This window comes from Brassica napus, chromosome C9, assembly GCF_020379485.1.
Source record: "Brassica napus cultivar Da-Ae chromosome C9, Da-Ae, whole genome shotgun sequence".
In the NCBI taxonomy this organism is placed as follows: domain Eukaryota; kingdom Viridiplantae; phylum Streptophyta; class Magnoliopsida; order Brassicales; family Brassicaceae; genus Brassica; species Brassica napus.
Window position 1 is genome coordinate 33,600,616 of NC_063452.1, and position 11,932 is coordinate 33,612,547.

At 47.2% G+C, this 11,932-nt stretch overlaps 1 protein-coding gene and 1 pseudogene across 5 annotated transcripts; one reads left to right on the forward strand and one right to left on the reverse strand.

Moving 5' to 3' along the window:
* Nucleotides 1-950: 950 nt before the first annotated feature.
* Nucleotides 951-5,416, forward strand: LOC125593049 (annotated as a pseudogene).
* Nucleotides 5,417-5,771: 355 nt separating this feature from the next.
* LOC125593050 lies at nt 5,772-10,811 on the reverse strand. 5 transcript variants are annotated; one of them, XM_048768990.1, is made up of 4 exons: nt 8,617-10,811; nt 7,557-7,730; nt 6,909-7,480; nt 5,772-6,829 (listed from the first exon to the last, which is right to left on the reverse strand). In XM_048768990.1, exons 3-4 carry the CDS (start codon nt 7,401-7,403, stop codon nt 6,011-6,013), a joined length of 1,314 nt encoding a protein of 437 aa, XP_048624947.1. In that variant the 5' UTR covers nt 7,404-7,480; nt 7,557-7,730; nt 8,617-10,811; the 3' UTR covers nt 5,772-6,010. The 5 variants fall into 5 exon arrangements, with proteins under 5 accessions (XP_048624947.1, XP_048624946.1, XP_048624945.1 ...); XM_048768989.1 differs by having other exon boundaries at nt 6,909-7,730; XM_048768988.1 differs by lacking the exon at nt 8,617-10,811 and having other exon boundaries at nt 7,557-7,958.
* Nucleotides 10,812-11,932: the final 1,121 nt, after the last annotated feature.

Genomic DNA, 11,932 nt, shown 5'->3' on the forward strand with positions numbered 1-11,932 from the left:
CCCCTCCAACCATCGATGACGCCCTCCATAAGGCCTCTAGATACATTACCTTGGAGGAGGAAATGGCAGCATTAGATAAGCTCCACAGAAAACCCCAGAGTCACCCGAAAGGCGAAGCCTCCGATGGAAAGGGACCTCACAAAAGAGGTAGCTCCCGAAATAATCAGACCCAGGGAGAACATTCTTACGTAGTCGAGGAAGACAAGGAAGAAAAACCTGTCGCCGCGACAGCTAAAGCCCCCTGGTCCAAAGGTTATGACGAGAGCAAACATTGCTCTTACCACGATCGAAAGGGACATTCAACCGAAGAATGTTGGGACCTCCAACGACAACTGGCTGCTAAATTCGCAGCCGGAGAAATAAAAGATGTGGACCTCAAAAAGCCACAACCTTATCAGAAGAGAGGTCCCAGAGATAGCTCTCCGAAACGCGAGAGGTCACCTGAAAAAGAAACAGACTCACCACCCCCAGCTCCCAAAAAGAGAGTCGAGATGATCCTTGGAAAGTTTCCACAAGGAAAAAGCCTACAAATCGAGGCCCTCTTGAGTAAACCACCTCCCCAATCGAGCCCTGGCTCAAGGGTCGATTACATCCTTGGAGGGTCCGGTGTGTGTCAAGACTCCGTTAACTCTATTAAAAGTCACGTACGGAAAGCTGTGTCAAACACTCAGTCCAAACCGACCAAGCCTGAGTCTAACACTAAGATCTCTTTCTGGGAGAGCGAGACATTAGACCTCGATAGACCTCGATAGACCTCACGACGATGCCCTTGTCATAACATTAAATATAGCAGGGTACGAGGTACCTAAGCCATTGATCGACACCGGAAGCTCCGTCGATCTTATTTTCTACAACGCACTAAAGGGAATGGAAATAGACGACTACGAAATTGTCGACCAGAAATCCAACCTCGTAGGTTTCTCAGGTGAAACAGCCACCTCACTGGGAACAATTAAGCTCCCAATTATAGCTGGCGGAGTCATGAAAATGACCAACTTCATAATTGTCGACAAACCATCCCCTTTCCACGCAATCCTCGGAAGGCCTTGGATTCATAAGATGAAAGCAGTAGCTTCAACTTATCACCAATGCGTGAAATTTCCAACAACCAACGGAATAGCTACCATACACGGTAGCCAAAAGATTTCAAGGATCTGTTACCTGGGAGGATTCGAAATCATAAAAGAATCCCCCCAATAGCAATTACAGATCCAGGAGAGTCGCGAAATGCAACGAAATATCCGAGGTCCCCCTAAGAACCTCACCGAAAAAGTTAGCATCGACGACTCAAACCCTGAGAAACAGGTGAGCATCGGATCCGAGCTACCTCTCGAAACCAAAAAGATCGTCGAATTCCTAAAACAGAATATCAAAACTTTGCATGGACCACCAGCGACATGAAAGGCATAGATGCAAATGTCACCACTCATAAGCTCAATGTAGACCCTACTTTTAAACCGATCAAACAGAAACGTCGTAAGCTAGGTCTAGAAAAAGCCCAAGCTGTCAACGACGAGGTCGATCGACTAACAAAGGCCGGGTCCATCCGAGAGGTACAATACCCCGATTGGCTAGCTAACCCAGTGGTAGTAAAAAAGAAGAATGGGAAATGGAGAATCTGTGTAGACTTCACCGATTTAAACAAAGCCTGTCCTAAGGACAGCTTCCCGTTACCTCATATCGATCGTTTGGTCGAAGCAACGGCTGGACACCAGCTCTTGTCCTTTATGGATGCCTTTTCAGGATATAACCAGATTATGATGGATCCTGAGGATCAAGAGAAAACCGCATTCATAACTGAACGAGGAACCTATTGTTACAAGGTCATGCCGTTTGGTTTGAAAAACGCGGGAGCTACCTATCAAAGGTTAGTAAATAAAATGTTCGCTGGACAACTCGGAAAAACCATGGAAGTCTACATCGACGACATGTTAGTCAAATCCTCAAAGGGGGAGGACCACATCTCCCATCTAAGAGAATGTTTCGAAATCCTCAACAAATACGACATGAAGCTAAACCCAGCTAAGTGTACCTTCGGAGTACCTTCCGGCGAATTCCTAGGTTACCTCGTAACCGAAAGAGGCATCGAAGCCAACCCGAAACAAATAGCGACATTCCTGGAAATGCCATCACCTAAAACGACCAGAGAGGTACAAAGATTGACCGGACGGATCGCAGCACTAAATCGATTCATCTCCAGGTCCACCGATAAATGCCTTCCATTCTATAAACTTCTGAAAAATAATAAGAAGTTCTTATGGGATGAAAAGTGCGAAGAAGCCTTCAAACAGCTGAAGGCTTACCTCTCGGAACCTCCGATACTATCCAAACCTGTAGTAGGAGAACCACTGTACCTGTACCTCGCCGTGTCGGCAGCTGCAGTCAGCGGAGTGCTAGTACGAGAGGAACAAAACGAACAGAGACCTGTCTATTATACTAGCAAAAGCTTAATAGACGCCGAGACGAGATATCCCACCATGGAAAAACTAGCCCTAGCAGTCGTGACAGCCGCCAGGAAGCTGCGACCTTATTTCCAATCGCACTCGATCATCGTAATGACCTCACAACCATTACGGACGATTCTGCATAGCCCTAGCCAATCCGGACGATTAGCAAAATGGGCTATAGAGCTCAGCGAGTACGACATCGAGTACAGACCCCGAGCAGCAGCAAAAGCTCAGGTCCTCGCCGATTTCGTTATTGAGCTAGCATCCGAACATCTAGACCAGGAAACAGAGGTTCCGAAATGGAGCCTATACGTGGACGGAGCCTCGTCAAGGCAAGGCTCCGGTGTCGGTTTAAGACTAACCTCCTCAGCCGGAGAAACCATCGAACAATCCTATAGACTTGGATTTAACGCTTCCAACAACGAGGCCGAGTACGAAGCACTAATCGCTGGATTAAAGCTCGCCCTGAGCCTCGGAATTCGGGAGCTAAACGCCTACAGCGACTCGCAGCTGGTAGCTAGCCAGTTTCACGGGGAATACGAAACAAGGGACGAAAGAATGGGGGCATACCTCGAGGTCGTCCTAAACCTCACAAAGCAGTTTGACAAGTTCGAGCTAACGAGGATCCCACGAGGGGAGAACTCCTCAGCAGACGCGCTCGCCGCATTAGCTTCCACATCCGACCCTCTCGTAAAACGAATTATACCCGTGGAAGGAATCGAGAAGCCAAGTATCGACATAGCTACCAAGGCTGAGATGGATAGCAAACCAAAGGAAAAAATAGAGGATAACAGCCTCCCGACGGTAGCTACCCAAGTTTTCACGACATTCTGGTTCCCGAAAACTAGAACACGCAGCTTCAGAAAGCACACCTCCAGGAAAGCAACCCAGAACCCGGAAAACAACGACAAAAGTGAAGGTACTCACCGAAGTTCAGACTCCCTAGAGCCTAACTCTACGAGTACCTCCGGGGGCACCATCCAGACCTCGGAGCCACTTGTCTATAAAGTCCAAACAAGAAGCCGCACCGCTCTTAAAAACGCATCTAGGAACGCTACACAAACCACAGGGGATAACGAGGAAATTGGAGATATTCCTCAGAACCCAGAACCTACTCCAACAATATCTCCGGGGGCACCACGGCACCAGGTCCCGAACAGGAATCTCCCTCCTCTCTTCACAACAAAGTTGTAGGAAGAGAAGACTGGAGAATACCGATCATGGATTACATCCTAGAGGGAAAAATTCCACCCAACAAGTGGGAGGCTCGAAAACTCAAAGCTTTAGCAGCAAGATACTGTATAATCGAGTCAGCCCTCCACAAACGAAGTGTCTCCGGACCTTACCTAAAATGCGTTCACGGCCTAGTAGCTATGAAACTCATGAAGGAAATGCACGACGGTTCCTGTGGAAACCATTCCGGAGGCAGAGCCTTAGCCATCCGAATAAAAAGGCAAGGCTACTTCTGGCCTACCATTATCGCAGATTGTGAGGTCTACTCCTCATCGTGCGACAAATGCCAAAGGCATGCACCGATCATACACCAACCAGCGGAAAAGCTGTCTAACATATCAGCTCCCTACCCATTCATGAGGTGGTCTATGGACATTATAGGTCCATTAGTACCTTCAGGGAAAGGAAAGAAGTTACTAAACCTCCTGGTCCTAACCGACTACTTCACGAAATGGATTGAAGCTGAAGCTTTCCAACAAATAAACAGATTCGAGGTCGAAGGATTTGTTTGGAAAAACATCGTATGCAGGCATGGCGTCCCATACGAAATCGTAACCGACAATGGAGGACAGTTCATATCCCACGACTTCAAAAGTTTCTGCGATAAATGGAACATCCGCCTCACCTTCTCATCACCTCGGCGACCTCAAGGGAACGGACAGGCGGAGGCTGCCAACAAATCAGTTTTAGCAAACCTCAAGAAACGCCTAGGAGCCCAAAAGGAGCTTTGGTCGGAAAAACTACCCGAAGTACTATGGGCCTGCCGAACCACCCCACGAAAAGCTACAGAGGAAACTCCCTTCTCCTTAGCTTATGGGATGGAGGTCGTCCCAGCAGAAACCACCGCAGGTAGCCTCAGACGGGAGCTCTGCACCTCAAATCCCGCAGCTAATAACCAGCTCCTGATGGATAGCCTCGACTTGATCGAGGAAAGACGAGACCAAGCCTTGCTTCGCATTCAAAATTATCAGCAAGCAATGGCACGACACTACAATTCCAAAGTAAGGCCCCGACAGTTCGCCGTAGGGGACCTAGTGCTTAGGAAAGTGTTCGAAGGAACAAAGGAACCGGGAGCTGGAAAGTTAGGAACCAACTGGGAAGGACCCTACCGAATTATCCACATAGTACGACCCGGAGTTTACAAACTCCAGAAGGTACGAACCGGGGTACCTGAAATCCGATCGTGGAATGCCACGAACCTCAAAAGATACTATCATTAGGTACCTAAAACCCCTGAACTACGTTTGGCTTGATCCCTTGACTGGGTACGTAGGCAACTCCGTCATGAGTGCAGCCCCAACCTCTTCTCACCAACCTCCTCACCTAAGCCAAAGGGGCAGGTGTTACCAAGAACACTTAGCCTAAAAATAGTTACTGTGTAAATAATCTGAATCATGTATTCTCTGATATCTGATATTAATAAAACGATTGATTCAGTTTCATAAACATCAAAGGTCTTAAAACCCTCCAAGAAAATTTAGGTCCCCCTAAATCGGGACCTAAGCTCAACAATCTCGAATACATTCAGGTCCCTGAAAACCTGAACCTAAGGTCTTAAAATCCTTAATACACCCAGAGGTCTTAAAATCCTTAACATAAACTAAGGTCTTAAAATCCTTAACAATCAGCAAGGTCTTAAAATCCTTAACAATCAGCAAGGTCTTAAAATCCTTAACATAAACTAAGGTCTTAAAATCCTTAACAATCAGCAAGGTCTTAAAATCCTTAACAATCAACCAGGTCCTAAAATCCTAATCAAAACCAGAAGGTCTTGAAACCCTTATCAAAATCGAAAGTCTTAAAATCCTAAAGAATCAGGAAAATCCCGAAATTCCTCAATTCCATCCGTTAAACTTCAAAGGCCTCGAAGTCCTTCGAATTAACTCAGGTCCCTATGAATCTAAATAAAGGTTCCTACGAACCTGAACAACCAGGTCCCAGAACCTTACGAATCGGACTCAGGTCCCCGAGCTAAAATCAAGAACTCCTCTTTAAGGTTATCACGACCGAATATCCATTAAGCTAAATGCTTATCATAAATAAAGACTAAAGGTCCTAATCCGACTCAACGATGACGGCACACAACTCATCTGAGATTCGCAATCACTATGATTAAATGAAACGAGGTTAAGTTCAAAAACTTAAAACAGAAATAATAGCCACGATTTAAACATAAGAAAGGGTTTAAAAACCTCCCCAGGCTATTGAAATCCAGCAAGCGTTAAGGTTTAAAGGCCTCCTCAGGCACTAAGTCACAAAACATAACGAAACAAAGCCCTTAGGCCGAAGTCTTAAAAACACAAAACATAAAGTTAAAAGAGCCGTAGCTCTCAATCTTCCTTCTCTTCCTGAATCGGATCACCAGCACCGGCAGGAACTCCCTCATCGACCACATTGCCGTCACCTCCTATTGCTGCCTCGACTGGAGCTAAGTCAGGAGCCATCAAACCCAAATTAGAGCCATACTCCCCAGAAAAGGATGGATTAAACATGTTAATCTCGAAAGTACCTGAACTCTCCGAGATCTGGGGAAGAGGAAGCTTGCTGACCGAGAAGTCAGAGACTTGAGCCTTCTCATACGCAGTTGTCGCTTCTGGTAATAAGGCCACCAATTGGTTGTACTCCTCTTCAACGCTTTGGATCTTGTTGTTCAGCATATCCTTCAAGAGGTCGGCATTAGCTTGGAGCTCCTGAGCGTACACCAAAGCGTCGACCTCATCTTTCTTCCTAGCAAACTTCTCCTTAACACAGACCAGGATCTTGCCGTAAGCTTCGGCGACTTCTTTCTTCCCTTCCCTGACAGCCAGCTTGACTTCAGCTTCCTTGTTCTTCTGGCTATCCCGGGATGAGGCAATGAGCTCACGTACTTGATGCTCAGCTATCTTTCGAGCAGCCTCTAAATCATTGATCCTCCTGCTCTTCACCTGGATATCGAGCTTTTGACTCTCGATCTCTCCTTGCTGAGCATCGGCCTTCGAGCCTAGCCTCGTCACTTCGGCTTCGAGTTCAGAAATTCGAACCCGGGCTTGGTCAAGATCGGTTTTGGCTGCCTTAACCATCTCGGTAACCTCAGCAAGTTCACCAGCATTGGGGGCAGCACACAGAGCATTCTCAAACCTGAGCTGGGCCCTGTTAACAGCCCCAGCCAACTGCAATAAATCCAAAGAAAATATATATATATCATCGTCTCCAAAGAATGTAAACAAATAACAGATAGAGATCACGTACCTGACCCATACAGTGGGCAATATCGAGATACTCATCTCGGTTAGTCAGGTCCTTGAGCGCTGGAAGGGGACATCCCACGCTCTTCAGGTGCCTCATTATCGCAGCTAGGCCCCAAGAGTCATCCAGGATCGACCCAGGCTTCGAATGGGTAAAGCTCCACCCAACAGTCCCTCCTCTAGAGGACGAGGAAGAAGAACGGATGGAAGCTCCGCCCTGATCGATCCTGGGCCTCTTGTGTCTCGACGGCTCGATCTCAGAGGTACCCTTCGGAGCCTGGTAGTCAGCCTCCGGCACCTGGACCTCAGGGAGAGGAGCAGCATCCTGAGCTACAACCTCAGTTGGAGTAGTCTCGACAACAGGTTTGGATCCTCCGTCGTCCAAAACTTCCTTCATTGAGATAAGGAACGATCCTCCTTGGTTCCTGTCGCTTCCACGAGAAGCACTGGCAGCTTTAGAGGGGTTACCCCTAGAACGGAATGACGGTCGCAGAGTCATGTCACCTGGCTGAGACTTTTCAGTTCCCGAAGCACTAGCACCAGTTGAGATCGATACAACCGAATCGCCTGCCGAAACTGGAACAATGGAAATCCTTAAGTTTAAAAACTTCAAAGCGATAAAATCATTGAAAAGGTTCGGACAAGAACTCACTCTCAAGGTTCTCAGCAGGAATGGGATCTTGGAAAGAGGCGTTGTAGGTATCTGGGAATCTGGCTGCACTTATTCGAGAAGTGGTGTAGGCCACCCAGGTACAGGGACTCTGTTGCAACTTGCGGTATAGAGCCCTGGTGAGCTTGGTAGAGAGCTTCGGGGGATCTTCGATTTCTGCAAGTAAATCAGAGCAAAAGGTTACTCGGCCATAAATGAATAAAACGAAAAAAGCATATCCCTAGAATTCCTAACCAGATGGATTAGTCCAAGTGACCCTAAGGTTCCGACCCACAGGAACCGTCGAAGGATCAACTTTAACGTAAAAATACTTCTTCCTCCAGTCATCATCACTACTAGAGAATCTGAAGATAACATGATTGGGACGACTAGGGAGGTAGTAGGTCCCGGTACCACCCTCCTTAGAGGCGCTTTCCTTCAGGGAAAAGAGGCTCATAAGTTCGGTAAGACCGACGCTAACCCCCTCCTCTTTGGACCTAGTGATAAAGCCGTTTATCACCCGGATAACCGAGGGACAGAGTTGGGAAAGGGCTAACTGATAATGATCTAGTAGATCAAGCAGTAGGGTCGGAAGAGGAAATCTCAAGTGAGACTTGGAGATGTACTTCTCATGGCAACAGAACCAACCCTCCGGAGCGGTCTCGGGGGTTTCGTCAGAATTACAGGCACGGCCAAGCTCCTTTTGGGCGAGAGCTTGAACCATGAGGTTAACCACGTCTTGATTTTTCAGCAACGAAGGCGAGTGAGGACTGCTCCCACTAGAATCGTCTTTCTTCTTCCGTTTAGAAACTCTGGTCGCGATTGCCTCCCTGGCTGTCTTTTTCCCCTTCCTCATCTTGGCTCCGATTTCTTGCTTAACTTTCAGTAGTTTAGCTCCAGAAGCAGAGGGAGGCATCCCGGATTCCCCGGAACCTTCTTTCGGATGATCCATAGTATGGGAAGGTTAAGGAGAAAATCGATTGCAAGGTTTGGGAGAGAATTTGCAGAGAAAAGTAACGAGGAAGATAAAAAAATCGCAGTAAAATAAAGAGAGAGAAGTTACCTTGAAAACCGAACGGAGGCGTGGAGAAAGTGGAAGGCTAGCAGTTAATGTTCACCGCTTTATATCCCATCACCTCTCGAGATTCGGAAAAGTCATTTCAAACCCTCTCCATCTGAACCATAGATTCTGCCAAACGTAATAAAGACCGTTAGATCGAGTAAGCTGAATCTAAATAGGATAAGAACTAATCATTATCTTAACGAAAAGATAAGATCGATAGCTAGATTCTAGCTTCCGAGACAAAGGATTTTATTCGGAAGCTGGGGGCAACTGTTGGACCCGAATATGACCCTCAGGTGAGGTACCGATAAGCGTGAGCTAGCATGTGGGTTGCGATAAGCCCATCATAACAAAGGGAGCTGAAAGCCGAGCTGACGACTGGACCTGGGAGACATCATAGCAGAGGTCACGACAGAAAGTGAGCTAACACCTTAAGAGACTCGGTCAAGAGGAGCCTAAAGCGAGCTCCGTAATTGAAGCCAAATATCTAGGAGAACAGTTGAAGGGTTGCCAACGAAACCTAGACTATATAAAGATGGAGAAGATAAAAGACAAGGGATCTCTTTTTTTTCATGGATGAACTTTGGTACTAGATTAAAAGCATTACGTATTCTTTGATCATCACAAGATACATTCCTTTGTATTCATCATCTTTCAACTCATCAATTAAATCATATTCATTCTTCAAGTTTATTTACGGGATTCAGCCCACGATTCTCATTCATCTCTCTTGACCTAACCTAAATCTAAGAAGTGAAACCTTGTCTCTCACAAGTACTACAACTCGACCTCTTATTTGAGATAGTATAAATCATTCCTTAGGGTAATTTGACTGGTATCACCAAGCAAGGACCGCTCCAGTTTCTTCTTCTAAGAAGAATTCTAAGGCTTCTGGATCTACTCTGAATGTCTCTCCGTCGTCGTCATGTGACCCGGCCACTGTTCTAGCCAATCTCAATACCAAGGTGTTCCCTTTGACCCCGGTGTCTCTGCCGGAGGAAGACTCTCTTGCAGCCATCCAATCAATCCAGAGCGATCTTCTCCAGGTAACATGTTGCTCTCTTTTTCATTTCGTTTGGTTTTTTTTTTTGCTGATGATCAGACTGTTCTCGTGCAGGCGATGTCTCAGATGTTCCACCTTGGGGAGAGGATGGACGACCATGCTTCAATCAAGGGGCTGATATGGCTACTCTGGCTTCCCAGCTGCGCGAGGAGAAGGATATCGTTCTGGCCAAGGAGAAAGAGATCAAGGCTCTGAGGCTCAAAGTGAGGAACCAAGACGAAGCAGGGATGATGGCTTCATCGGAGAATGTCTCCTTGAGGGAGCAGCTGGAGCGCCGGGAGGAAGAGATATATGATCTGAAGCTGGCCACTATCGAGTTCATATGCTGCATTATGCTTCTGCAGGAAGCCACTATCAGACTTAGGGGGTGCTGGTGTGGGTGTAGGGACCCAAGTGCCAGACTTTACAGCTTTCCACGTCTGGATAAGCAGAGATTATAATGTGCTCCCAGACTTTTGCACTTTTGCTCCCTGTATTTCACAGTACTTTTGCAAGTATACCAAGTGTTTCCCTGTATTGTGTAGCACGTAGCATTTTAATACATGTACTTTTCACATGTGGTACTCTAGGGACCCCGATGCGCCGGAAGGTCCGGGTTCTTACTTTTTGTTGTAGGTCCTGGCGACATCTTGCTGGTAGGACCAGTTTCGTAGTCGAGCGGCTTCTCTCTTTCCGTCGAGTAAGTCGAGGCTCAATGACATCAGTTCGTCATTTTCTTCTTGAGAGGTAGACCCTGAGACCGTTGTTCTCACGTGCATCTCCGTGTGTATTATGTCCTTAGAGCCGTAGACTAGCGAGTAACGAGTTTCATGTCTCGCCGTGTAGGGAGTAGTCCGGTAGGCCCAGAGGACTCCGTGTAATTCTTCTGCCCACTTCCGATAAAAACCCTCCAATCCCTTTTTAACATGTTGACCACAGTTTTATTTGTGTATTCAGCTTGTCCATTAGACTGGGGTGTCGGGGTGTGGCGAAGGTGAGATTTATACCCCAGTTCTTGCAGAACTCCTTAAAGTTGTGGCTTGTGAACTGGGGTCCGTTATCGGTGACAATCTCTTGTGGGACCCCGTAGCGAGTGGTCATGTTCGTCCACAGGAACTTTCAGATCTGAAGGTATGTTATTCGGCTGAGTGCTTCTGCTTCTATCCATTTCGAGAAGTAGTCAGTTACTACCAGGAAGAAAACCTTCTGCCCCGGCGCCATAGGAAACTTTCCCACTATATCCATGCCCCACTTTCTGTAGGGCTAGGGTGAGCTTATGGATTTGAGGCTTCCCGGAGGGAGTTTGGAAACCGGAGGGTGCCTTTGACACTGATCGCAGTGCCTAGCTTGCTTGTTGGCATCTGCGGCCATTGTGGGCCAATAGTAACCTGCCTTTCTGGCCCTGAGCACCAGGCTCCTGCCGCTAGAGTAGGATCCACAGTCTCCTTCATGTAGTTCTACAAGGATTCTAGCGGCTTCTCGGGGTGTGACACATCTCAAGTACGGGCCGGAGAAGGACCTCCGGTATAGCTTCTCCTGGGAGATGCAATACCTTGCGGTTTGATTCTTTATCTTTCTACTCTTGTTGTAGTCCTCTGGGAGAATATCATTCAGGTTCCACCTTCTTCGATGGCAGAGACTTCCTCGTGTTGCGATTCCTCCAGGGGGGTCATCCAGGTTTAACCTTCTTCGATGGCAGAGACTTCCTCGTGTTGCGATTCCTCCAGGGTGGCTTGCCATTGGAGTATGAGCAGGGGGATGCTCATTTGGCTAGTCGTTTCCATGGCGGACCCCAGATTTTCCAGAGTGTCGGCTTGCGAGTTCTGCTCCCTAGGAATCTGAGCGAGCTTGCAGCTCTTAAATATCTTAATGAGGCACTGTGTAGAAATCCATAAAAAAAAAGAAAACAAAAGAGAGTGGTCGAGCAGGTCATGCGACCATCCATGTGGAGCACGAGGTGTCGCTGCGCATGCGTCCGGAGCTATGCGGAGCGACACACGGGCTGCCACACGGTTTGTTTCTGATTGGTTGCTGATTACTATAAATAGCCCACGACCCCCTCCCATTTCTCCTCATCCAGAACACATCAAAGTCAGTTCAAAAAGCAAAGAAAGAAAAATCGAGTTTCGATAGTTTTCGAGCGATTTAGGCAGTTTTCGAGAACAGTTACTCTGCCGATTTTGAGTCAGCACCTGGAGAAGGTTTTGTTAAAGTGAAGAGAGATCAGTTCTAGTGAAGACCAGTTCAATATCAGTATAGATGTGGGTCTGCTTG